General features: G+C 36.6%; 2 protein-coding genes across 2 annotated transcripts; one reads left to right on the top strand and one right to left on the bottom strand.

Annotated features, from left to right (window-relative positions):
* Nucleotides 1-286: 286 nt before the first annotated feature.
* psmg2 (proteasome (prosome, macropain) assembly chaperone 2) lies at nucleotides 287-3292 on the top strand. The gene is made up of 7 exons (XM_052532420.1): nucleotides 287-476; nucleotides 550-721; nucleotides 803-861; nucleotides 2051-2169; nucleotides 2433-2606; nucleotides 2700-2820; nucleotides 3029-3292. Exons 1-7 carry the CDS (start codon nucleotides 420-422, stop codon nucleotides 3107-3109), a joined length of 783 nt encoding a protein of 260 aa, XP_052388380.1. The 5' UTR covers nucleotides 287-419; the 3' UTR covers nucleotides 3110-3292.
* A 3792-nt stretch (nucleotides 3293-7084) lies between these two features.
* On the bottom strand, nucleotides 7085-23390 carry LOC127935701 (tyrosine-protein phosphatase non-receptor type 2-like). Its single transcript, XM_052533795.1, has 10 exons — nucleotides 23168-23390; nucleotides 22091-22181; nucleotides 21893-21993; nucleotides 19168-19266; nucleotides 18138-18275; nucleotides 17775-17984; nucleotides 14049-14210; nucleotides 13758-13954; nucleotides 12189-12290; nucleotides 7085-7773 (listed from the first exon to the last, which is right to left on the bottom strand). The coding sequence occupies exons 1-10, from the start codon at nucleotides 23222-23224 to the stop codon at nucleotides 7749-7751; spliced, it is 1182 nt and encodes a 393-aa protein (XP_052389755.1). The 5' UTR covers nucleotides 23225-23390; the 3' UTR covers nucleotides 7085-7748.
* Nucleotides 23391-27815: the final 4425 nt, after the last annotated feature.

Below are 27815 nucleotides of genomic sequence, written 5' to 3'. Positions count from 1 at the left end.
AGCAGCGCTGCACAGAATGATCACAGTATGACATCAAAGTACCGCGAGCGCCTATTATTATCATCTTAAAACGTGGTTATATTAATTCTTTTACTGTTATATTTGCCAGAGAAAGGACTTTTATCGTGAAACCTGTCAATAACTTACTACTTGTAACGGAAAAATGAAGGTCACTTAAGGTTTGATAAAGATCATGTTATCTTTAAATGTTCTACCTATTTTCTACTTTTTCTTCTAAAAACGGATGAATTTCGTCAGTGGTTTTGACTCTTTTCGCTCAGGCATTGGGCTGTCCCGGCGTGACGCATCACTGTCAGGTCCTTCTTCCACAGCGCAGGAAATTGAAAGTAAAAATCACAACAGATCCACTGCAATTCATCTACGTTTACTTCGGAAACCAGTCATAAACCGTCCTAAGAATGTTCATCGCGTCGGGGGACGTTGTTCCTTCTTTTAAAGGCTTCACTCTGATAATGGTAAGTGAAATGTTTGTTGCTGTTAGTATTTGAGCTTCATCACGGTGACACAGATTGTTCGTCTCGTGCTCAGCCCGCGGTGTCCGTCGGGAATGTGGGGCAGCTGGCCGTGGACCTCATCATCTCCACACTGAACATGGCCCGAGTGGGACACTTCCACACGGACTGCCTCATCCCCATGGCTGGAAACAACCCGTACGCCTCATCCGCCGAGGAGGCCGTCCAGCTCAGCACCTGCGCCGAGGGTAAGAGGAGAAACCCCGTCAGGACGAGACGAGCCTCTCATGTGTGCGCTGATGATGATGTGTGTGTGTGTTTGTGTGCAGTGTACTCTCACAGTGACTCGAAACTTGCTGTGCTGCAGATAAGGACACCCATTATCCAGGTGAGAGATGTGCATGAATACAACAAGTGTAGACTTGATAGAGAGCATACAGTTTAGTGGTCGATGGATGTTTTGATATCTTAGAAAGGGGTTTTCAACTCTTCTGATGCCTTGAACTCTCAGATGTGATCATCCTATAGTGCATGTGCCTCCATCCTAAAATTTTAAAAGGCAGCTGTATATTTTCATGAATAAATACCCCATTAATATTGTGAAAGATTAATATTATAAGCATGTGTAAAGTATTGCACACTATACTAATTTACTAATACAATTAAATCCTAATCGAATCATGACTAACTATATATCATTGGAAAGGTCTAAGACTACTAAATGGATATTTGTTTTTCCAAAACTTTTTGTTAAAAAATGATGTAGGAAAAGTAATAGATTAATTTATGACAAGAGTGCACCAGAAAAATCTTAATCATAACAGGAGGTCTGACCTCTGTCAAAAAAAAGAGTAGTTTTCGTTGCATTTTTCTCTATCATACTTTAGATTTCATTAGAAATTATAGATCAGTTGGAAATGTAAAATCTCAAAATTCATCCTTTGAAACCCATTTTAAAACCAGACATTGCATTACCTTGAACATGGTACATCAATATCATTTTGCTAAATTGTTTTCTATCATGACTTATAAAAATGTAAGTTTGGATTGTGCACTTTCACATCTATGTTCAAACATAATGGGAGACAGTTAAGGGGTTAATCAATTTGTAATTATTTTAATCAATTATCAATTGTTTTGATCAAATTTACATAATTTATTTAAAACTGTATTTAGTAGGGCTGTGCAAAAAAATCGAATGCAATTTTCATGCGCATCTCGTCAGTAAAGGCGCTCCTGTGATTAGAAGTACATCTCCAGCACGTGCTTTTAGATCAGGGTTGCCAGGTTTTCAAAACAAATCCTGCCCACTTGCTTTTCAAAACTAGCCCAATCGTTAGTTCCCCTATAAGGTACCCCGATAAAAATTGCGTCCTGGTTCAGGCGGAGCAGCATTTACTGCACAGAGCCGTATTTCACTGACAACTAACACAAAATCGCTTTCAAAATCGACAAAGAATTTTTTTATTGTTCATTTATTTTTGATTATTTCTATTCCGCCTTTAGCATTCCCCCGCCCACGAATGCAGTTCTTTATTTCAGTTGCACATGACTCTGCTGTTTCCGGTTCTTCTTAGACAAAGGTCAGATCATTCCGGAAGCTGATGGTGTCCTGGATCAAGAGCAGTGGCTTCCTCAGGAGTGTGCTGCTGTCCAGCAGTCAAGCGTATCACAGAGACGACCAGCAGCTTCACGGGTAATCGAACACTGAGGACAGACATGATGGAATACAAAAGGAAATCAATGCCATGTATATGTGCTACATTAAGCCACATTAACACTGTATGAATGTCAATGGGTAGCACACTTCTCAACCATAACACAGTGTCCAATGAAAATAAAATGAAAGTATTGTGCCACTTTCAAACCTTAGTGGATGATTGATGGAGAACGTCATGTATCATCTGAATATTCGTAGTATTCAGATGTTTCTGATTCCTGGATTGTTTGTTTGTGCAGCTCTCCTCTGCGGTACCTGCTGACCCCGTCTCTGCAGAAGGAGGAGGCTCCGAGGGTGGAGGAGCTGGGCTGGAAGGAGATGGAGAGGATCAGTGCGTTTCCCGGGATCTCCGACTCTGAGCAGCGGCTCTACATTCCCGGAGGAGGAGTGACCAAAGCCCTTTACACGGACTGGTAAAAACCGGCATGAAATCGAACGAGTCTGTCAAATCTATAATTGTGAATCCAGCCAATGGGTGTTTTGTTTGTTTTGTTCGTCTGGTCCAGCTGCACCGAGGGCATCTCTATGGCAGTACTGCTGATCTTCTGCTCAGAAGGAGACAACGTCCCCGACGCGTTCGCTCTCGTTAACCATCTCAACGACTGGCTCCATCTGCTGGATAAACCCGTAAGTGTGAGGAAATGTGGTGAATCTGAATCATGAATTGGTATTTTAGCTGTTATGAAACACTCTTCTGCTGTCCTGAATCACTTTCGGAGAAAACTGAGCTTTTGAAACGGAAAGACACATTACCTGAGTCTGTAGAGAGCTCAGTGAGTGAGGGTTTCTTCTGCCTGGACTGACTGTGGCTGTTTGTTAATGATGTTTCTCTCAGGCGCAGGGTTCGGTGCAGTGGCGTGTTCCTCCCTCGTGGAGGCTGCTGTTCGGCAGCGGTGTCCCTCCTCTTCTCTTCTGAAGCAGCACGCTTGCATATGGATACCTAGTGATGCAATCTTGCAGGTGTGACTCTTTTAAACAGGAACCACAGAAATCACTGATGGTTGAGCGGTCAAACTGCACGAAGCGCTGAATACACATTTTGCTTGTAAATAAGTGGAATAGTAGAGAAATAATAAACTGTTGCATTATTTTTGGCAAAGCATGTGTCCAGTGTGTTTTTTTTTCTCCATAACGCTAGTCATGCTGTTTAGTTTTCCTCTCTCTCCCTCTCCACCCAGCGGTGGATGACAGGACGTGTCTCTCTCTCTCCCTCCACCCAGCAGTGGATTACAGGACGTCTCTGGCTCTCTCTGTCTCTCTCTCTCTCTCTCTCCACCCAGCGGTGGATTACAGGACGTCTCTGTCTCTCTCTCTCTCTCCCTCCCTCCCTCCCTCCCTCCACCCAGCGGTGGATGACAGGACGTCTCTCTCTCTCTCTCTCCACCCAGCGGTTGATGACAGGACGTCTCTGGCTCTCTCTCTCTCTCTCTCTCTCTCTCTCTCTCTCCACCCAGCGGTGGATGACAGGACGTCTCTGTCTCTCTCTCTCTCTCTCTCTCTCTCTCCCTCTCTCTCTCTCTCCACCCAGCGGTGGATGACAGGACGTCTCTGGCTCTCTGCCACCTATTTCCCAGCATAGCAGCGCTTCTTGTAATGTGACGCAGCTCTGAACATGCTGGGCCAAGTTGTGTGTTGCGTTCTTGTGGGATGAAAGTGAAAACATTTAAAGCCTCTTATGCATAGTTTGGCCAGTTTTTTCTTTGTTGGTGCACCAAAAAAAGCCATTCTAGCAGTGTCAAGTCATGTCCCATCATCACGGCTGCCTGAAACCGCAGCACAGCGTGATGCAAATGAAATCTCATCGGCAGGATCTAACTAAAAAAAACACCTTTTGGTGTTAGTGATATTTATTTTAACTTAATAGCCCTATTCAACAAGGATGCATTAAATTGATCAAAAGTGATAGTAGTAACTTTATTTCTGTCACTTTTTCTATTTTAAATAAATGCTGTTTGAACTTTCCATTCATCAAAAAAATCCTTAAAAAATGTAACATGGTTTCCACAAGAAATATTAAGGAACAAAAACTCTTTAGAATAGGGGACGCTTATTCACTATTAACCACAACTTTTTTATTTGTTACGACTAATTTGCTGCTGATTAATAGTATGTGGTTGGTTAAGTTTAGGTATTGGGTAGAAAATGGCATTAATCTATGCTTAGGGGGGGAGGGGGGGGGGGAATGCTCGTTTTCACTCAATATCCTGTTAATCTTGAGTACCTATAGAGTAGTACTGCATCCTTCATAACTCCAAAAAGTATTTAGTTTTATTATATTCATAAGAGAGAGATAGTCTGTACCGATTTTCCCGGAAAAACATGAGCGACTGGAGGCGTGACGTGTGGGCGGAGCTAAAGAATCACTAGCACCAGTAGGCTTTTGAGTTGAGAGCGTCTGTGACATTACCGTGAGGGAAAACCCATCATCCAAAACAAACCATGGCTAACAGTCAGATTCAGCCGTTTATTTATGATCCAGAATCTGAAACTGAACGAGAGCAGCAGCAGCAACGACTCGCTCCGAGCGGGGCTCGAACCCGGGTCTCCGGCATCGGAGGCGGACGCACTAACAAGGAGGCAGAGATATTTGAAGCAGTTTTACTCACCGCCTGTGGTTCCAACACACGATCGTGACCCTTTTTCGTTGGGACTGCATCATCCTTAAGAAATAAACGATACGCAAATCCGTCGTCAAACTGGGCTTTGTTTGTAAAACAAGCATCTTCGAAATGCAGGGAACAAACAAAAACACTTGCACAACTCCGTTGATGCTCTGTAAAAATAAACTCCATCCACTGGTCCCTTAATGCTGTTTCTCTTTTGGTAATCTGTGCAGGGTTGTCTTGCCCTGGCAACCAAAAACACACTCCTTTTGTGACATTTCGCGACGCTCTCGCTCTGATCAGTGAAGTCTGTTGTGCTCTCAGTGCTCTGCTATACGGGAGCACGCGCTCTTCCAGCAGAAGTTCCTCAGGACCCATATAAGGAAATGCCGCTCCATCTAACGTCACACAGAGCCATACTCGAAAAAAACTTTCCGAAACTTGTGACAAACCGGAAGGAGTATTTTTGGAACAGAAATACTCCTTCAAACGTACAACTTAATTTTTGAAACTTTGTCCATGTTTAGCATGGGAATCCAACTCTTTAACAGTGTAAAAAACTCAGTATGCATGAAATAGCATTTCACCCCCCCTTTAACTACTAATAAATGGTTCATATTCTAGTAATATGCATGCTAATAAGCCGCTAGTTAATAGCCCCCAAAATAAAGCGTTACCAATATTTCTTGAGCAGCAAATCATATTATACTGATTTCTGAAGGATCATGTGACACTCAAGACTGGAGTAATGATGCATGCATATCAGCTTTATATCACAGCAATAAATTACATGTTAAATTATGCAAAATATGACGTTTAATGTACTTTTGATCAGATAAATGCAGCCTTGGTGAGCAGAAGCAACTTTAAAAAAAAAACATTCCTGTTTTTCATGATAAAATCAATTCACAGAAGTATGTTTTACATAATTTCTAGGTTTCATACATACGTGTGTGTGTGTGTGTATGTATATATATATATATATATATAAAACTTATGAAAAATTAATTTGCCAAGTCTATGAAACCTCATTTAAAAACATACTATATATATATATATATAAAAAAAAAAAAACACAAAAACACAGTACAAAAAAAAAAAATGTTCAGCGGTTTTTAAATTCAGCCTTCATAAAAACAAATGTGAAATCTGTCAAATAATTATCTCAGACTAATATTAATATATTTAACTCCAAACTATAGGCTAATATACACTACCAGTCGGATTAGTTCGATTTTTAATGTTTTTAAAGAAGTATCTTCTGCTCAAGTCTGCATTTATTTGATCCAAAGTACTGCAAGAACAGTAACATTTAGAAATATTTATACCATTTAAAAATGTATTTTAATATTTGGAAATATTTTAAAATGTAATTTATTTCTGTGATTTCAAAGCTTTAGTTTTAGCATCATTACTCCAGTCGTTCTTATATTTTGGTTTGTTGCTAAAAAAAGTAATTTATTATTTATTACGATTTTTTTTTTCAGGTTTCTTTGATGAATATAAAGTTCAGAAGAACAGCATTTATCTGAAATTGTAACATTATAAATGTCTTTATCATCATTTTTGATCAATCTTATTTAAAGCATCCTTGCTAAATAAACAATTCTATAATTTCTTAAAAAAAAAAAAAAAAAAAAGAAGAAATCATACAGACTCAAAGCTTTTGAATGGTATAGTGTATGATGTTACAAAAGCTTTTTATTTCAGATAAATGCTGATCTTCGGATCTTTATTTTATGTTTTAAATATTGATAATTAGCAAATCGAAAAACATTATATAAAAAACAAGGCGGTGCAAAAAAGCAGCGGTTTCTCCAGTAACGGCTGTAATCAAAGCAGCTCCGCTCATCAACGCTTCTTTATCAGATTAAATCAATATGTAATCAAAACTTTTCTGAAGACAGTCGGTTCTCTTCTGATACACATTCAGATAAAACACCCGCACCGAAGTTTGATTTTGAAACCTGCAGTGCTCATGTTTATTCAATGAAGTCAAATGTCACAAATAAATCTTTTTATGGGAAATACTGCTACTGCATTAAAATACCAGAAATGTTGTTAAAAATGTGTTTAAAAGGCTTAAAGCTCGTTGTTTTGGGGTGAATTATGAATTGGACACATCTTACACTAGTTTTACCCTCACTCCAAACACAAAATCAGCAAACGGCGAGAGAAACTATGTAATATTGTACAGTACAGCTAGTTAGGTCTACAGGAAGATTTAAATGGCTATCACTGTAGCCTGGTGTGTGACCGTTTGGAAAAGTGAATGACACAACACACTGTTACAGAAACTAAACGATAGCAGTTTTATTCATGGATCCTACTCTTGGATAAAGAAAAGTAAGACTGTTCAACACTCAGACACTGCTGGTTTGTTCGCTGTGTCGTAACCAAATGCAATGTCTGGTCATCATTTTGTACAATCAGTTTTTTCTTCGTTTTTTTTTTTTACATCTCATAAGGTACACTATGTACACAACGTGAGCACTCTTCAGCTTAAGACGTCGTTTATCAATCTCACAAACTGGATTTGAGCATACAAGCCCTGTAGATATGATAGGAAATTTCAAGTAATTTCATATAAAAAATAGAGCATTTCATTTTGCCTCTGAAAAAAAGTAGTCTAAAAATACAATGTATGAACAGCATTATAAATGCATAGACCTACTTCAGATCCTGCTGCTTTTTCCAACAAAACAAAAAGCAAAAAAAAAACAAAGACTAAATAGGTCCAATGAAATTAAAACCAATCCAAACCATGGCGATGTGTTGTCCTCTATATATCACAGTTTCATCCACAGATATAGTGCTGGTGTGTGCTGTTGTTCGGAGTGGAGAAACCTTCATGTTCAAAGAAGAGTTCATGCTGTAAACGACTTCTGAAAACACAGGGGTGGATGGGAGGGCATTATGGGATGGAGATCTCTCGCTGAGGTTGCCATGGAGTTAGGAGTCACTGGTTGTTCTCGCTCTGTCGATACAATCACAAGTCACAGTCAAATATGTCATATTTCAATCACATTGTTAATGTCCTTCACCCATAAACCTGCATGCTCTTTCTTTATGACACAAAACAGAACTTCCCTAGAAGAGACTTGGGCTTCTGAGCTCCGAAAGACAAGTGGGAACTGAAGCGATGTCTCATGAAGGACTGTGTTAAATATAACTGAAGGCTGAAGACATTTTTGCAGGAATCAAAGGCTGGGAATTAGGCCAACACCTCATGATTCAGAACAGCACAATGCAATTCGAAAACAATTCTCTGTGAATCTCCATATTTCTGTAATGTCACTCCAAAGCTGTACTAAAATACTCGGACTCGCCAATAGTTTAATAACACAGTATTAGAGGTAACTCTGCATTCACATTTGCATGCATGATACTGCATCCAGCGCAAATACATCAGTAATAACAGTCAGTTAATGTCTACCATGCAGCAGGGGCATTAAAGGTGGGGTGTGTGTTTAAAAAAAACTGAGTAAGGCAGAGTACCAAACAATTGTAGCCAATCAGCAGTAAGGGGCGTGTCTACTCATGATGTGGAGGAGACATTGGCTACCAGAAATCACGTACCCCACCTTTAATGGTCAATAAGGACCAAGCTCTTATGACTACTGTGAAACAATAAACTTTGTTTTTATGTGTATGTGTTTTTAATCATTTTAATTAAGACTATAATGATAAACTATTTTAAACATTTTAAGAAATGCACATTTATCAAGGGCGCTTGCTTTAGTTGAGAAGCACTGGTTTCGATTACGTCGTCCATCGTTATCCACCTGACTGATATTTATCCACATTTACTCAATGAGAAATATAAAGTGGGATCATTTCAAAGTTGCTGCAATTCCAATGGTGCGAAAAAGAAAATACGGCAAACCTTGAGTGTGATAAATGCGGGGCAGGAAGGTAAGTGAGACGTTTTAGGCTTAATAATCTTGTTATACATGCAGAATTTTAGTCAGAATAGCAGACTTAAAATAACTTAAAGATGAAAAATAAAGAAATAAATTATTTTAGGTGACACGCGATTAACCAAACAAAACACACTCTTAGCTCAGTCTGCAGAAACATACAAGTGCTGCACGCAAACCACACACACACACACATCCAAGTATTATTGCACCGAGGCTGTGCCAAGATCTCCACCACATCTACACCCCTAAAAAGACTTAAGGTTTTATTTATATTAGTCATTGTGAACACACTTTAAATCTCATTCAACAGAGAGAGCAGTCTTCTAAATTTGGGAAAAAAGCAAAACCATAACACCATGCTGAAGCTTAGTCTTAGCCATGGCCATGAGAACAGCAGCATATCACCGCACACAAGGCCCGAGTCTGACTCTCACGTACAGCCGGAGGATTCTGAAGAGCCCGGACAAGCTTGTCTTTACAAAAATCCCGCAGATGCGCCATTGCTGCCTCACTGGGGAGGTTTCCCAACAGGGCAGCACTCGCTGTGTCACGTACAGCAAATACAGCCCAGACTGCAACCACAATACAAGACACAATTACACAGACGCTGACCTGACGCTGCTCGCTGTTCATGTGTAACATGACCGGCATGTTCTCAAAATCACATATTTCACCCCAAAGATCAAAAGATACTAATAAAAGACATATCAGCTAAAGAAAGTTAAGAGCATTTTAAAAACAATGTTCATGTATTTTTTAAATTTATCCCTAAATTCTCATTAGTGTAATAATCGGTAGTGACATATGTATGAAGGACATCTGTAAAGTACAGTTGTATGCACAGATCCCCATATTATTTGTTTTACCTCAATTTATTTTATTCAAATAAATCCTTGTGTTTCAGTAATGAGCATTTAGGGGAAAATCTGCTTCTTGTGAAAATGTCAAAATGTAAATATCTTCTAAAAAGCTCTAAAGCAGGCCATGATCATCCCACTAACCCACTCGATTTAGATCAGGGTGTCCACACCTACTGACTGCTTTTCTCAATTCTTGCCCTCTTTTTCTGTCACATGCACCAGTTAAGATCATTTACGACGGGGGATACTGTACACACATACAAAATAAACCATACAATACTAGATTAATGAATGCTGAAGAAATATTGTTCATTCTTAATTCATGTTACCTAAAGCAGTTAGCTAATGTTAGTGAGGAGTCTGACAGCAGCCGGTGCTTCACACAGAGATCTGATCTGACCATCATCAGTCTGTCTGTGATGACATGAAGAAACTGAGACAGACTAAACTGTGACGACTCCAAGACATCTGAAGAAACCTTCCTACAAAGCCACACGACTGAAAGTCTTTAGGCACTAAAAATGCTGGAAGCTTTCAAAAATGATGTCATAAATAGATTTTATTTATCAGTTAAATTCAACATTTGGCGCGTCCACACTTTGTTTAAAACTGCTTTTGTCGCACAGTTTTTCAGGCAGCTTTGTGGGAAGGTTTCCTGAAGCATCTTGGAGACATCATCAGCAGTTCTTCCGGGATTAGTCAGTCTCAGTTTCTTCATGTAATCTCAAGACGGACAAGTTTTACGTTTGTTTCCCTTAGCTCGAGTTGATGATTTATTAACAACAGTAAAATCTAAATTTATATGGATCATTTGTATATTGTACTCTTGTGTAATGTACCGTTATTCTTCTATGGTAATATGTGAAACTAACCAACAACTTCAGTTATTATAAAATAAGTGCTTTATACTTGCTTTATGTGTGATTCAGTTGCAATTTGAAGACAAGTTTGTTTTGAGGCACTTTGTGACTTCTTATTTCACACACATACACACACATACACACAAAAAAAGAGCAGAATTTTGACAAAATTACATTTCTTGATGATTTGATACTTTATCATAGTGATTTTATAATGCCAAAATATAAAGCAAAAAAGTGGAAATGAATGACTAAATAGCCAATAAGTGCTCCTCCACTGTGATCTACTGGTAATAGTGGTCTTTTTTCTTTTTTTTTTACATTTTAAACAAGCGTTTGTTTACCACAAAGTATATTTTGATCATCCCATTAAAAATATAATTTAAATTGAAAAGTGCTTGAATTTGTCTCTCAAAAGGTTGTACAAACCCTTAAATTAATAATGTCATAACACTGGACTATTTCTGCCTCAACACCATGGTTATAGTTATCGTTACTATAATGGCTTTACAAAGATAAATGTGACGTCATGTGACATTGTTTACACTGTTTTTTTTTATTTATTATTATTAGTTTTACTGAGATTTCAGTCTCCGTTAGAGATGCCAATTGAATTGAAAGAAACTGACCCTCAAATAAAAATTAACCTCTTTGTGGGCAGATGCCACATATCAGAAATGATATAGCTGTCCACTGATCCTCACTGGTGTGACTGCACTGCTTCTGCAGGGGCTTTAAATCATCTGCTATAACTGACCCAAAATACAACATGGATAAGAAACACTAGTGTAGTGGTTGGACAAAATAATGTGAAGATCCATTACTACAGGAAAAAATAAAATAATAATTGTGCAGGATACAGTGAAAAAAACAAACCTAATTATCTTTCATCGTCTACATTCTCTAGGTTGTACATCAGCGTTCCCAACAGGACAAACCATGGGAACCAGTTTAGCAAGAGTATCTGTAACTTTAACAGCCCAATTGTTTGGTATTTCAAGAACAATTATGACCGTGAACAAGACTTCATCAGCAAGAAGAACAGCAAAGTGATTGCAAACCCAATATTCACTTCGAAGACCCCGTTTCCTCAAAAACTCTGCTAAGCCAACACATCCAGGAAAGAGCTGCAAATGATCAAACTTTAAACACAGGCACCAATGCTAAAATGTGAAAAAGATGGTGCCGTGATCATAAAACTTGGTCTGTTGGAGCACAAAGATGAACAGCAACATGGCCAGACAAATTACCTGGCAATCAGCTAACTATTAAACCACTGTGGATATTTTCGAAGAGTTCCTTCAACATCTCGAGGGTAACTGGAATATGATTTATTGACAAACATTCAAATGGAGACTATTCTAATAAGGTTGAAAGCGGTGCCACATTCAATTGCTGGTAAAACACCTTAAAGAAATATTGCCTGTTTCCCAGGTGTTCACATTATTTTGTCCAACCCCTGTGTATATATATATATATCCTGGTGACAAATGGCTTAATCTCTCAATGGCCCAAAGACTAAATGGTAACTCAGTTTAGTGAGGCCTGAGCATCTGAGCCACTAAACAACAAGTGATATTATGAGAACTGAGTGGGTTGAGGCATATGTGGTATTATACATTACTTCTACATGAACAGACATGTTGAAATGATTCATCGTGTCAATGAGAAGTACAGCAAAAAAAAAAAACGAACACAAAAAAACCACAAGAAAATCACACTCCATCCAGACAGACCAGATATTTTCACCTTTTTCTTTTCTTATCAGGGTCGGTTATCCTGGGTTTTGTCTGCTTCTGGGTCTTCTGATTGGGGTTGGACATTTTGTCGTCTCTTTGTCTTTTGCGACCACTGGAAAAAGAGAAAACAGTGAATATAACATGAAAATGTGATATTCTTACATAGTCTCATTTTCAGTAAAAAAAAATCATTTTTCCTGTCTGTCATCACTAAATACAAAACTCTGCACAAACAGAAATGACAGCAAGCGACAGAAACAAAAAAGCAAGTGACTGAAAAAATAAAAATAAAAAAGCGACAAACAAAAAATAAAAAGCAACAGAAACAAAAAATCTAAAAGAAAGCGACAGAAACAAAAAGTAAAACAAAACAAGCAACAGAAAAAAGCAATCAATATAAACAAAAAAGATCTATTCATGACACAAATTGTGTGAATCTCATCGCAACATTTAACCCCAAAATCAAAAGGAAATTAGAAAAAATATTTAGCATGAAAAAAGAAGGTTGTTTTAGGACCATTTAGATGTGTTGCATGGTGACATTATTTTCTTGTCAATTGAGCACATTTCTTCCTAAATTCTCATTATCATAATGCCTCCACATATCATAGTTTATAATAATATTGCATTACTGAAATGAAAATGAGCTTTTAGAAATACATTAGAGAGAGTTTGGTTAAAAAGTGTACTAAATAAACACTAAACAATGCAAAAAGGTAATGGTTCTAAAATATACCTTCTTTTCTTTTAGGGGTGCTCTGATCAGGATTTTTAAGGCCGATCACCGAAAGCAGTATGTGCTGATACCAATCTTTTTAAAGCCTACTTTTTATCATTTATAAGTATATATAGTGATAGTCCAATCAGGATTTTTAGAAATTTATTCAGGGCCTGAATTTCTTTTTTGAAAATGGGTCAATTCCCCTCTTAGGTGACTCTTGTGAGAGGCGAAGCAGCACGGACTGTGACTGTGACGGTGCGGCTGCATGTCGTGTCAAACCGCTCAAAGCAGTTTTAGATCGTTATTTTGAGATCTGCCTTTTAAGAGACCGCCGATCAATCATCCCAACATGATTATCGGCCGATAGTGATTGTACTCGATCAATCGGAGCACCCCTTTTTTCTTTTCTTTTCTAAAGTATAATTCTTAGTCATTTTTTTATGGTGAAATGACAGATTTTGAGATTTGTTCCATTATAGAAGCATCTCAGTAATCCAGTGGTTTTAAAACATTAAACAAATGGTACAATAATCCTGTGACTGGTTACAGGAACTGGTAAGACTAGTCTTACAAGTATGTCTTATTTTTTTTTCTTGAAGGCTTGTGATAACTTTTTTAAGTCAATTACATAAAAAGTAGACTGGCCTCATTTGAATCCGAAAAGTAAGACTGATCACCCCTTGGTTAACTCTGAGTTGGTCAGACTAGTTTTTCTTAACCTAGCGGCTATGTTTAAGCATCTGGCATCTGGAATTCATTTGGCAACTAAATCCAGCATCTGAAATCATGCTTGATGAATGGCCTTTACTGGCCACATGCAAGTTTGGAAACAGCAAAATTGAGTGTCTTGCTACATACTATGTTCCAGAATCTCTGTCTGATTCTTTATTGGGGGTCTCTAGGCCGGTTTTCTTTCCTGTCTTTGGGTCCATCCCATCCTCCAGATGAGACAGCTTGCTGCCGTTGTAGCGTTCTGTGCATTTAGGAGGCTGTGGCGGTGGGGGAGACTCGGATATGGGCTCTTGGTCCTCTCTGGAAAGCTCTCGCCACTGTTTCTGCACACACACGTAAATAACCAGCATAAACACAAACACAGTAAGTCTAGCAGTTAATAATAAGTCTGTTCAAAATACTCTGGTGATGACATGCCTGCACAGATGAGTCTCCCATAATGTACTTGGCACCTTCCAGCACAGCCATGTAGGAGAAACGCAGCTGGTCTGGGGTCTGAATCAAACCCATCCGATACTTCCTCATGTCTAGAAGAATCTTTTTGATGTCCACCTCCAACGTGTCTTTCCTTTTGTCCAACTGAACACATCAGTCATAGCGGAAAAGTAAAGTAATGGTTAATTATCTTTAAGCCTGAGAGGGAGACAAACAGAAAAGAAGAACAATATATGCACTAAACCTCGTGAGAACACAATACCACAAGTGTAACTCATGATGTGGCATCACAGTTCACGGTCTACTTCAAAAACGTTTGTCCCCAACAGGTTTAAATTTAGGGAAAAATCAATATTTAAATATAGCTGCATGCAGCAATGACGGGCCCAAGCCACTGGTGCAACCTCCACCCTATGACATCAGAAAACAGTGCACAGCAGACACATGCTGTAACCCTCTGGTAGTCTGGTTTTAAGCGTTCCAGCGATGAAAGGGTTATTCTAGAATAGGGGTTTTCAAAGTCGTATTTTCTTAATCTTCTGAAATATGACATTATGTACCAAAAGGACTTATATAATGCATTTAAATGTCAAATAGCCTAAGCAAAACATAAACAGTTAAAAACATGCATTTAATGGCTTCTATAAATATGTTTCTCATGTCTGTTTGTCAAGTAAACAGTATCTCTGAGCTTTTCTTAATTTGAGGAAGAAGTTCACAGATGGCATACACATTTTGCTTAGTTTATTTTACAAAAGTACATGGTTTCACTGTTATTTTAAAGGTACCCATAAAACAGACCACTTTGAATGATGTCTTACTCTTATTTAACAGATAAGAGCACAGCTGATATAATCCAAATGTTTGCGCCAGATTCTGTACCCCCTCGTTGAAGTCACTAACTGGTTGCCTAATCCTAACCCCACCCCTAATCCGAACCCCTCCCCCACACCTACTCCTTAACCTACCAATGCAAGGGGGTGCATAATCTGGCAGGGGTGAAGAATTCTTCACAATACGGGCGCCTCCTGTGCGCACACAACATATCAGTTGTAGCATTGCAGCTTCTTCATCATCAAATTTAATGAGAAAGCTAAAATACAAATAGCATTCAGTGACTCAATTGAACTTGTCTGTTGTCCAATAAATAGGGAGTGCCAGTTGGCGCGAGCATCTCCATGCCGTGGTGTTTTTCCAGACCCATTTTTGCGTACGTAAAGCATGCGGTTTTAAGTAGATATTCAGACACAAGAGAAGTACAAAGCCTTTTTACATATAAAAAAATAGTTTAGACACCAAATGTTTCACCAAATGTTATCTTAACCACAAATAATCGTCTTGCAGTAGCTCAACTTCACGCATTAAATAATCACATTGGAAAGGTCACGCGTGATGTAGGCGGAAGCACCGACTCAGTGTTTACAATATAATGTGCAAAGAAAGTCAAACACCCTTTACAATAAAATGTAAAACAATGATGTTGGATGATTTTGAAGTTGGAGAAGAAAATAGGATGGAGTTTTTGCCCTGCCCTAACTTTTTGTACCGGAGTACACAGACAAAGAATTAACCACGTGAACTTTCCAATGTGTTAACATCATACCTGAATTTACGTGCATCACATCGCTAGAGCAAAATTGGCATTTGTGGTTAAAAAGTATATATTTTTTTAGAAAATGACCTATGGTTTCATTAGATAAGACCCTTAATCCTCAGATGGGATCATGTATAGCTCTTTGAAGGTGCACTGAAAAAATTAATTTGGACCTTCAGCCAATTGGTCCCCATTTAAGTCCATTATATGGAGAAAAATCCTGAAACTTTTTCCTAAAAAACCTTAATTTCTTTCAAACTGAAGACAGAAAAACATGAGCAACTTGGAGGAGGAGGTGAATAATTTATCAGAAAATGTTTATTCTGGAAGTGAACTAACCCTTCAAAAACTGGATAATTATGAGAGGGTTTTTGTAAAATATTCTCCATTGTAAGGGTACCCTGGCTCCAAAAAGTTTGATCATTTTTTAAATGATTAAGCATTTGTGAAATAATTACATAAAACTATATTACCAGTACAGTATATATTTGCTTATTCCATGTATTTGTTTAACAATTTAACTAATGCTTGTCTAATGCTTTTTTTTTTCTCAGAAAGAATTGTTCTCCACATATAAAAAGTTTTGAAGTGTTTGGATAATGCACTTTAAAGATATAAGAAAATTACTTCATTTTTTTTTACTGTTACTTTAATAAATTGCCATGGCAACAAGATTAAAGATATACAATAATCTGTTCGCATATTAACATCATTCAAAGTTTGATGTGAATTGACTGATTTTCCTATGAGGATTATGCAGTAATTCACAGACTGATTTTTCCAAAAATCCACAAATAAAACACAAAAATAAAATAAAAATAAAACCCACATACTTGAGATCATGCTGACCGAGTTTGGCCACATGTATATGCGTAATGTATAAACTGGCCCAATAAAGCAGTGAGCCACACCCCTCGATGACCCCCCCCCCCATTTGAAATACTGTCTGGCCACAGATTACAACGAGTGTGCCAAGTTTCAAGGATTTTGGAGCATGTTAAGGGCCATGAAAAAGCCCCTGAAATAATCATAATAATAGTAATAATAATTCTGCGCCCCTAGTGGCTTGTGCCCTAAAAATGCTACCATCATAACGTTGAACACACTTGACTGGATGTTGATATAAAGTTAAATGCTTAAAATTAGACATTACAAAAAGCTTAAGAAGTATATAGACCATTTCAACGGCAACAACATAAACAAACGTTACTGTGCATGTGCGCTTTTGTAGCCCTAACTCTACTTCCGGTAGACTTCCAAATAGAATCAATAACAACAGCCTAGTCTCTCTAGAGTAGATATTGTTTTTTGATAACAACCAAAATATGTTTGCTTTGTAAATAACTTAATGACTTTATAGAAATGCAAATTCATTCTATGCCAGCAGGAGTTGCTTTAAAGCGAGAGAAATAGAGGTTTCCCCATTAACAGCTGTTAACAAAGCAAGGCTACGCTCACAAACGCTGCTTTATCAGGCATATAACATGCAAGTCTTCCTTCAGAAATACAGCGATATAAAAACACCCATGCCTCGTTTTGATATTTAAACATACATTTAAGGAATTAGTATTATTATTATTAAACGTACAGTACGTTCTCATGTTTATTCAACAAAGCATTTAGGAAAATCGTTTAGTTTTAAAAACGTGGAGAGTCTCCACAAATATATAAATTCATGGGAAACACATCCCACGACACAACCACCTGAGCCCAACTTCAGTCTACTCATCACCTTAACTTTAACTGCGTTTGTAGACAGCACCACTAGCCAGACCGATATACACAACTTAGGGCCAGGCACGTGCGCCCGATGAAACCGTCTATAGTCTTATTTGTTCTCATATAATAAAAAAATCTGAATTTCAGTGACCTACAGTCCACAGCAAAACTATAAATTGCTCTGATAGAAGAAAAATTCCTGATTACAGGGTTTGCCATTAAGAAGTCACAAAAAAAAAAAAAACAACTACATAAAAAAAAAAAAAAAAAAATATATATATATATATATATATATATATATATATATATATATATATATATATATATATATATATATATATATATATATATATATACACACACTGCAGGCTCATAGTTTTAAAGATCCCACTCACCAAGACGAGACAAGTATCGACAAGGGAGAATGTTCCCGATCGGCCGATTCCTGCACTGCAGTGGACAACTGCTGGACCATGATCCATCCCGAGTGAGCCAGATTCCCGCACCTTAAACAGGAAATTCAGGAAGCTGGCTGGGGATTCTGGGACGCCAAAGTCAGGCCATGTGGTATAGTGAAAGTGATAGATCTCTCTTGTCTCCCCCGTCTAAGTGGATACATTACCAAAAAAACAGAACAGACAAGAATTGTACAGAATATTGGTATCACTGAAGTCCAGAACTGCAATTTAAATCTGCATGAGAAGACATCAGACAGCACAATGTGATCAAGATTGTGATTTTCAATGAGTGAAACTTACATTTGCATTCTGGAGTTCCAGCACTCTGGTGGTATAATATGACTTTACGTCCTCTGACACTAGTGTTACCACAAATCGAGTGTCACGGAACGACATCTCTCGTTCTTCTTGTGTCGGCCAGTATTGTGCACACTTTTCCTGCATTAAGGTATGTGTAGAAATAACGGAAAGAAAAGCAAAATATATTTCCTTTGTTTAAAACTAAGCAATAAAAGCCAATAACTTCCTGATATGAACATTTTGTTTTAAAACCAAAAGGCTGGTAAAGATGTTGTGAAAACAGCCTGATTTGACTGCTGAGGTCAGTGCACAATCTACAGTCCACAAACATTTGATGATTATTTTAATTTAACTGTCAAAAATCTATTTTTACCAAGACAGTTTCAGTTACACTCACTAATGGCATTTACCACCCAACACGAAGTGATATTAAGAGGGTCAATGACAAATAAAGATGATCTGAGATGTTGAAGATAAAGAAAGATAATCTTAGAAAGACCATCTTTGCATTCATTTCAAAAAGGTCTTCAAATTTATTTTTAAAAGGGAAAGAACCCTTGGCAAATATCATACATTTATGAATTTTAAATTCAGTCATTAAATCTTGTTCATCATAAAATGTTTAAACTGCATTATGCATTTGGTTTTAATCATTTGAATAAGCTTTTTTTTAAATTCAGTTCAAAAAGTGCTTTATTTTTGTTGTTAAATTTTTCTGTTTAGCTTTATTTCAGCTTTAGTCATTTAAGCACTTTAAATATGTATTTCCAAGTAGTTACTTTATTAATTCTATGTTTATTACTATGCTAGTTTTTTCATCTAACATTTAAAATTTATTTTAAGTTTTCAATGAAAAAAAAAAAAACACTTCTACACATACATAAATTCTTTAATGATATGCTACTTGTGTACTCTCTAATATGAACTAAGAGACAAACTTTACATTTGACTGTAGTATGAATGAGTGAGGAGGCTGACGCTCTTAGAGTGGTGCTTTTAAAGAGAAAAGGTTTGGATCAATTACACTTACAGAGCCTTTCTCTATTACTCTGTTGAGCATGATAACAGCTTTGGTTTCCTGCTCCCAGATCATCAGCCAAAAGTGACCACAGGTGTTTCTCAGAGGACCCTGACAATAAAGAAACACACAAAAAAGTGAACAAGTAGTAGTGAAGGGCCCCAATGGTCACAAGAATGTGTTACATGTCTTATGTTATATAGGTCCCTTAAGAAACTTGAACCCAACTCCAGACTAATTTTTGAAAACTGTGTCGAGTTGACCACTCATTGATGAGTAAACTCTAGCTGATTTTCAAAACATGTCATGCACATCTTCAGTAGTTACCTACGCAAAAATAATGTAATGCCAAACAGTCTGGCACACCCACACATTTGTTAACAAATATCAAACCAAAACTGCATCTCAAATGGCTGACTAATGTATTTGAGAGCGTGTGACCTTCGAAATGCATCCCACACAGCTTGGCTGTAAGACATTTGTAAAAACCTACCCCCTGCCTACATCATCCTGTAGTAACATCTCTGTAAACTAACTGCCAGAGATGGAGTAAAAGTAACTTAATGCTGTTGATAAGAGTTTAACTAAAAGCTGACCAGTTATTTACAATCCTGTTTTCTGTGTGCCTGATCAAGAGCACTTCACCGCAGGTTTCTATAAGGGGACAGTCCCTGGTATTAGCACACTGAAAATAACTTAAGACAAAAAAATAGTCTGCTTAAGGCATATTAGTCACACGTCAAAAGAAAACCTTTCTATCATTGAAAAGAATTGAAAATATTTATGGAAGTCCTATGACTGATTCTTTCCCTGACTCCTCATATTCATCTGAGAGCTAGTTTCATTGTTGGTCACACATTCTCAATTCTCATAAACACTGAAATACACTGCTCCAGGTTTTATGCAGTTTTAAAAACCTATTTTAAGACCTGCACAAATAAAGTGAATACAGTAGAGAACAAACCCTTACAATCATAAATTCATATAAAGAGTTAGAGTCAAATTTATTTATTTTTACTAGTGACACTATAATTAGTTTATGTAAGTGAGGATAGCAAAATAATGTAAACTGTGTCATATTATACCCAAAAATATTAATACCAGTAAAACTTACACATATTTGGGAACAAAAATGATTCAGACACTTTGACCTGACCACGTTTTGCTTAAGTGTTATCTGATATTATAAAGATGCATTTGTTCTGACACACTCGAAGTTCTTGTCATATTTTATAACCACTTTCTAAACTATAGTGAATAAACTGTGATAATGTGTGAAATGTTGAAGGTGTCTGAATAAATTTTGGTTTGACTGTACAAACTGAGGTCGGTTTAAGTACAAATATATCATTTCATTTTGCTGATGCAGTGATAATGTGGTTATAAAAAGGCTATAAACAGATTATTGTGCTGGTAAAATCTATATGTTGAATGTGTTAAAAATGTTCTTAGTCTTTATGCAACAGGAACAGAAAAGCTCCAAGCAGTGCCTGATAATACACTATATGTTCAAGATGAATGAAGGAGGGAGAGAAATATGAATATCTCGGATGACGATTGTGGAAAAATCTCGTAAGATACAAAAAAAATCTACAAGCTCAGCAATATGGAGAGACTTTTGTTGGAAGAATGTTATTAGGTTTATTATTACGCCAAAACAGAAATCTGCTGGAGATTATGTGGGGATAGGAAAGCTAACAATTATCATATATTTGGCAAAGTCAGAAATTAACAGAGTTTGGGCAAGGGTTTAAAAGGTTAGTTTAATTAGTTTTAATTGTGAATCTTTATATCTGGCTAATAAATATATTACAAATATTTAAATAAATCTATTATAAATATATAATAATAATTTGTCTATTTTGGCTAATTTCTTTTGATGGGTGAAATAAGATAAAGATAAGAAACTGATGTTAACTCTTCTGGCAGCCAGTAAAAAGTAATTACAAAGAAATGTCTAAAAACCAGAGCCACCTTCATTTGATGAATGGATTGGCATATAACACACACACACACACACACGTATGACCTACAACTTTTCTTGAAACGGTCTGTAAGGTAAGATTTTTAAGTAGTAGCTCCTGTTGTTCTTGTACATAGTACAATGAAGAAAATACAAATCATGTGTATATAAACCTGAGTATTTCATTTCCATGATCATTGGCTGACATGAAATGCTGTCTTTGCATTGACATGTATTTGTTTTATTATAAAGAGGCATGTCTACCTCGATAAATGCATGTATTTTTTCTCAGATCTTTTTTTTTTTAAATACATAAGAGTCTTATTTTGAACGGTCTATGCTGTACTATATCCTGCTGCTCATTTAAAAAGATAAGAGAGATCAAATATTCACAATTGTAAACATCTACAACACATTACAATATAAACACCATAAAGTAAACACCATCATGATTCACCAACAGTAGATAATTAGCAATCACTTGGCAGAAATGTGCATTATTCATTGATTTGTGATCTACAACAGCACCACATTTTGACTTTAAACATGCAATGCTCACATTTATTTAATTCAATTACATTCTTATGAATTTTAATAATCACATTAGGCCATGTTGTGATCAATATTTTTACATTCCTAAATTTAAGACCACTTCAAATGACTATTTTAATGAAATTGGAAACCATTATTATTATTTTTTTATTGCATTTAAGACTATTTAAGGACCTTGGCGCTCCAGGGGTAAGTTTAGTGGTCTGGGTGGTGTCCACTCACCTGGGTAAGTATGTATCTTCTCTGGGCTTCTTCCATTACCACCAGACTGGCATTGATGTAGTCATTTTCTGTGCTTTCTAATTTCACCCGACTGTGGTCAACTGATATGTTTGGGAAAAAGTGAAACAATGTCAAACGCAAGACCAGACCAGTTGCAGTACAATGCCAAGAGATGACTCCTAATCCCACGTTACTTACAAGGGCTCACGTCTCTGTATCTGTTCCGATTGCGATTCTCCGGATACTTGGCCACTTTGAAAGCACATTCGTGTGATTGGTTGCGTATTTCCTGGGAAAGGAAAACATTCAAACACTTGAGTATTTCCTGGAATAGGGTTTCAAAACAACAGATAGATCGGGTCATTACTGATTCATTAGGTTCATCGAGTTTCATTTCAGTTAAACGCCAGAGTCTGCAAAACGCAGAACAGGAAAAGCACTTTTAAGAGAAATTAGCTGAACATGTCAATTGTGACGGAACTAATCCCAGAAGTAGTAACATTATATTACTGGAAACAAATCAAGGAAGCTACATGTTGTTTGTTTAGCTACACACAAACTCACCCAGCACTCAATAAAACTATTAAATGAGGGCTATAAACATGATATCCTTTTAATAGATGTTTATACTTTAATGTTTCAGTGTGTGTAGGACAGTAAATTTAAATAAGACTACAGAGAGGTTTTATTCAACAGGCTGTCCTGTAGTTTTCAGTTTTCAGGACATTCAATCAGTGATAACAGGAAAACGTAACAGTTGCTGTTTACAGTAAATAAATGTGTATAAATCAGAAATAGCGAACAGCTGTTATTCGTATAAATGGAGGAATGTGTTTCAATGTTGTCTTAAGATGTCTGTGTCTAAAAACCTTGTGTTGTGTTGCCTACAAAGACAGCATTTTGGTCATTAATGTCACGTTAAAATGTGGTCAGTTAAGATACATTACGATTTCAATCAGGTTGTCCAATTTATGACCACTGTGCTTTCTACAATGCTCAAACGTGTTGTGTATGTAGTCGGTTCACTTGATTCTGAGCCACAGTTAACTTAAGTTACAGTTTACTCACAAGTTTACAACAGAACAACAACCATAACATCCCGGCTTCACAGCTTCACTTTCACTTTATCCAGTTTCATCAACAGTCAAAAGGAGAAGAGTGACAGCACAGGGAATTAAAGTTTAAAAAGCGACAAGGAGATAAAAGACATTACTCTCACAGCTAAATGTAGATTGCGTGGCTCATTAGCATGCTAGCTGTCTTAGCTTCACTTACTAAATAAAGATTCTGCCAGCGGCCCTCTGAGTCTATGTCCTCAAACTCCTGCTCCATGTCTCCGTCAGTTCCTTTCGCTTTAAGCTTGTATGTTTTATTGAGAATGAACGTCACGGCTGTAGAAATCACTCATTTCTTGTCCTGAACTGCTGAGAGAGTCTGTCGGTGTTTGTTCGCGTCGCTGACATTTGCGACGAGAATCTCAGTCTCCGCGCATGCGCAGTTTGGAGAGCGCTGCTCGTCTAAGCATGCGCAGTATAAGAGCGCCTTCAAGATGTCAGAGCGGTACGAAAATATATTTAACAGCTGTCAATGATTTGATTTTGGTTGGACATGGTTCTCATATATATTTTCAATATACTGAGCCTGCTTTCTTCCAAGTTTTTTTTCCCATTCTGTCACTGATGGAGTTTAGGTTTAGTTGGGCAACTTGATTGCCAGAGGTGTAAAAAGTAATATTTTTTTTTTACTCAAGTGAAACTACAAGTACTCAGTCAAAATTTTACTCAATTAAAAGTACAAGTATCTGGTCATAATCATAGTTGAGTAAAAGTAAAAAAAGTACAACTTTCAATTCTACTCAAGTATTCTGACAGACAATACAGAAGAATGGTCAAAGGGAGAGAATTTTAAAAAAAATGCAATGGCACAGGTCAAACATGTATATTTAGTTAAACAACAACAATTAAAATGAAACAGCGAAAAAATAAAAGGGATTTTAAAAACTCAATTTTCACCCTCATGCCATCCTATAGGACTTTCATTTATCAGATGAACACAAACTAAGAGTTTTAGAAAAAAAAATCATTTCTCTTTACATAATGCAAGTGTATGGGACATGCAAAAATGACACTTCAAAAACAATACACAAAGAGAATATGACAGTAACTCATGCCCTTAACCCCTCTTAATGAATCACAGTCTTCTTAAGTGAAATGAAAAATACAAATACCGATATTTTAAACTTGACCGTCATTTTATTTTGTGTGTTTTCTGAAGTGGTCCTGTCCCCTTGCATTATACAGACTAAAAATCTTTGCTTGTGTTCATGTGAAGAAAGAAATCATAAATCATAAACAGTCATAAACATCTGGGATGACAGAGGTTCTGTAAATGTCGGTCATCTTTATTTGACCCTATAACTTTAGCACTCAATATTCTAATTCAATTCTTAAAAAAAAACAAAAAAAACAATTTTTGTATTTTCTTTTCATTTATTATGCAATTGTGTGTGTGTGTGTGTGTATATAAAGACCTCTAACACTAGCTTGCTCTATTCTTTTTTATTCTATGTTTTCTTTCTTTTTATTTATTATATTATTTAAAAGCCCATGCTACATTTTATAGAGACTTGTTATAGCACTTATATATCATTGCTCTTTTGTTGTTTTTGATATCTTCCACTGTCCTCATTTGTAAGTTGCATTGGATGAAAGTTTCTGCTAAATGACTAAATGTAAATACAAATGTAAATGGTGAGAGAATTTTCATTTTTGGGTGAACTATCCCTTTGAAGAGCAAGATGTGTTTGAGAGGCTAGAAATATTTTCCAGACAGAATACAAGAATGTGTTGAATTAATGAGGAGAGTCATAGAATTAAAACATACATTGTTAAAGTTTTTAAAGGCCACTTTATTTGTGCTGTCTATTTAACGTCACTGTTTAAAAGGACAATTAATCTTTTAAATGTTTATTTGGGGCATTTAAGGTTTTTTTTCTGAGCAAATATTGATAAATAATTATTTGTAACTAATTAGATTCATTAATGAGAAAAGCAAGTAATTAAGATAAAAAAAATATTCACTGACAGTCCTAATTCCTACTTAATGATTCATATAATGACATATTGTAAATACAACTTATCCACCACCTGGTAAGAACATCACTAAACATGAATTACAATTAATTAAGCATATAATATTTATTTAGACACTTTTTTGGAGATTTGTAACATTTAATAAAAAACAATCCCACAAAAATATTAATTGTATTTAAATCCTGATCACTGATTTTATTTGCACCCAATTTTGTGCATTCAGCTAATATATTATATAGCTAATGGCTCTATCAAAACAGAACAAATAATGAATAAACTTTTTTTGGGCTGGAAAACGCAACTTTGCTACCTCAATATGCTTCCTCAGATTTGGTGGTGAACTTTTGAAGCCAGACATTTACCTGATGAAAGTCATAACTGAAGTAGAAATGTGTGTGTTTGATGCATGAAAACAATGATCATTAGCTCTCACGTCAGGCACACACATTTGAGCTTCTGTTTACCATATTTAATGTGCATAAAATAAAATAAAAATAGAATGTACTTTTCAAGATGAAAATCAATGACACAATATTTTCCTACTTAATGCTGTTCATTTGCTTTTACACAATCTGTATTGTTAAAAGCACTATATAAATAAAGGTGACTATATATGTATAAACACACACACACACACACACACACACACACACACACTTTATTAGATGCACCTTGCTAGTACCAGGTTGGACCCGCTTTTGCCTTCAGAACTGCCTTAATTCTTCATGGCATAGATCCAACAAGGTGTTGGAAGCATTCCTCAGAGATTTTGGTCCATACTGACATGAAAACGTCATGCAGTTACTGTAGATTTATCAGCTGCACATCCATGATGTAAATCTCTTGTTCCACCACATCCCAAAGCTGCTCTATTGGATTGAGATCTGGTGACTGTGGAGGTCATCTGAGTAAAGTGAACTCATTGTCATGTTCAACAAACCAGTCTGAGATGATTTGAGCTTTGTGACATGATGCATTATCCTGCTGGAAGTAGCCATCAGAAGATCAGTACACTGTAGTCATAAAGGGATGGACATCGTCAGCAACAAACCACAGGTGGTTGTGGTGTTTAAACAATGCTCGTTTGGTACTACGGGCCCAAATATGCCAAAAAAACATCCCCCACACCATTACACCACCACCACAAGCCTGAACCATTGAGACAAGGCAGGATGGATCCATGATTTCATGTTCTTTATGCCAAATTAGGACCCTACCATCTAAACGTCTCAGCAGAAATTGAGATTCATCAGACCAGGCAACGTTTTTCCAATCTTCTAATGTCCAATTTTGGTGAGCCTATGTTATTTGTAGCCTCTGTTTCCTGCTCTTATCTGACAGGAGCGGCACCTGATGTGGTCTTCTGCTGCTGTAGCCCATCTGTTTCAGGGTTTGATGTGTTATGCATTCAGAGATGGCTTTCTGCATACCTTGTTGTAATGAGTCGTTATTTGTGTTACTGTTGCCTTTCTATTGCAACGACAACCATTCCACATTCAAAGTCACTTAAATCCCCTTTCTTCCCATTCTGATGCTCGGTTTGAACTTCAGCAAGTCATCTTCACCACATCTACAGTAGATGCCTAAATGCACCAAGTTTCTGCCATGTGATTGGCTGATTAGCTTTTTGTGTTACCAACCAATTGAACAGGTGTACCTAATAAAGTGGCTCGTAAATGTATGTATGTATGTATGTATGTATGTATGTATGTATGCATGCATGCATGCATGCATGCATATATATATATATATATATATATATATATATATATACACACAATTATTATTTTATATAAGCTATAAATTATTTTGAAAATTAAATTTTATTTTAAATTATTTGGAATTCCAAACCTGACAAAATTAGAAATAAATAGATACATAAATATACAAAGAAATCTAAAGAAGCAAAACTAAACAATATATTAAAAATATACAAAGACAAAAAAAAGAATAAATACTTATACCGTTCTTATTTATGTATATATATATTTTCTTTTTTTTCCACATTTATTTTTTCTCCGCACATGTATTTATTTACTTTTTTTATGTCATTATTCCCGAAAAAAAAATTCTACAATGATTTATTTCCACATTTATGTATTTACGTATTTATTTCCACATTTATTTCTACATTTCCTTGTCAGTGATCGAGCCAGAGTACAGATGTGAAGCCACAGTGACACCTTGTGTTGCCCAAACCAAATACATCTTTTTTTTATTTGATAACCTTGTTAATAATATACACTCACCTAAAGGATTATTAGGTACACCTGTTCAATTTTTCATTAATGCAATTATCTAATCAACCAATCACATGGCAGTTGCTTCAAATTCAGTATCTCAGAAAATTTGAATATAACTTAAGACCAATACAAAGAAAGGATTTTTTAAAATCTTGGTCAACTGAAAAGTATGAACATGAAAAGTATGATCATGTACAGCACTCAATACTTAGTTGGAGCTCCTTTTGCCTGAATTACTGCAGCAATGCGGAGTTGCATGGAGTCGATCAGTCTGTGGTACTGCTCAGGTGTTATGAGAGCCCAGGTTGCTCTGATAGTGGCCTTCAGCTCTTCTGCATTGTTGGGTGAGGCATATCGCATCTTCCTCTTCACAAGAGGAAGAGCTGGTTAAGGTCAGGCAAGTTGACCTTGGACCTCAGTTAACACAGTGGACCAACACCAGCAGATGATATGGCACCCCAAACCATCACTGACTGTGGAAACTTTACTCTGGACCTCAAGCAACGTGGATTGTGTGACTCTCCTCTCTTCCTCCAGACTCTGGGACCCTGATATCCAAAGGAAATGCTAAATTTACTTTCATCAGAG

This window comes from Carassius gibelio, chromosome A19 (genome assembly GCF_023724105.1).
Source record: "Carassius gibelio isolate Cgi1373 ecotype wild population from Czech Republic chromosome A19, carGib1.2-hapl.c, whole genome shotgun sequence".
Classification (NCBI taxonomy): domain Eukaryota; kingdom Metazoa; phylum Chordata; class Actinopteri; order Cypriniformes; family Cyprinidae; genus Carassius; species Carassius gibelio.
The sequence above is the reverse complement of the archived record's forward strand: the minus strand, read 5'-3'. Positions and strand labels throughout refer to the sequence as shown.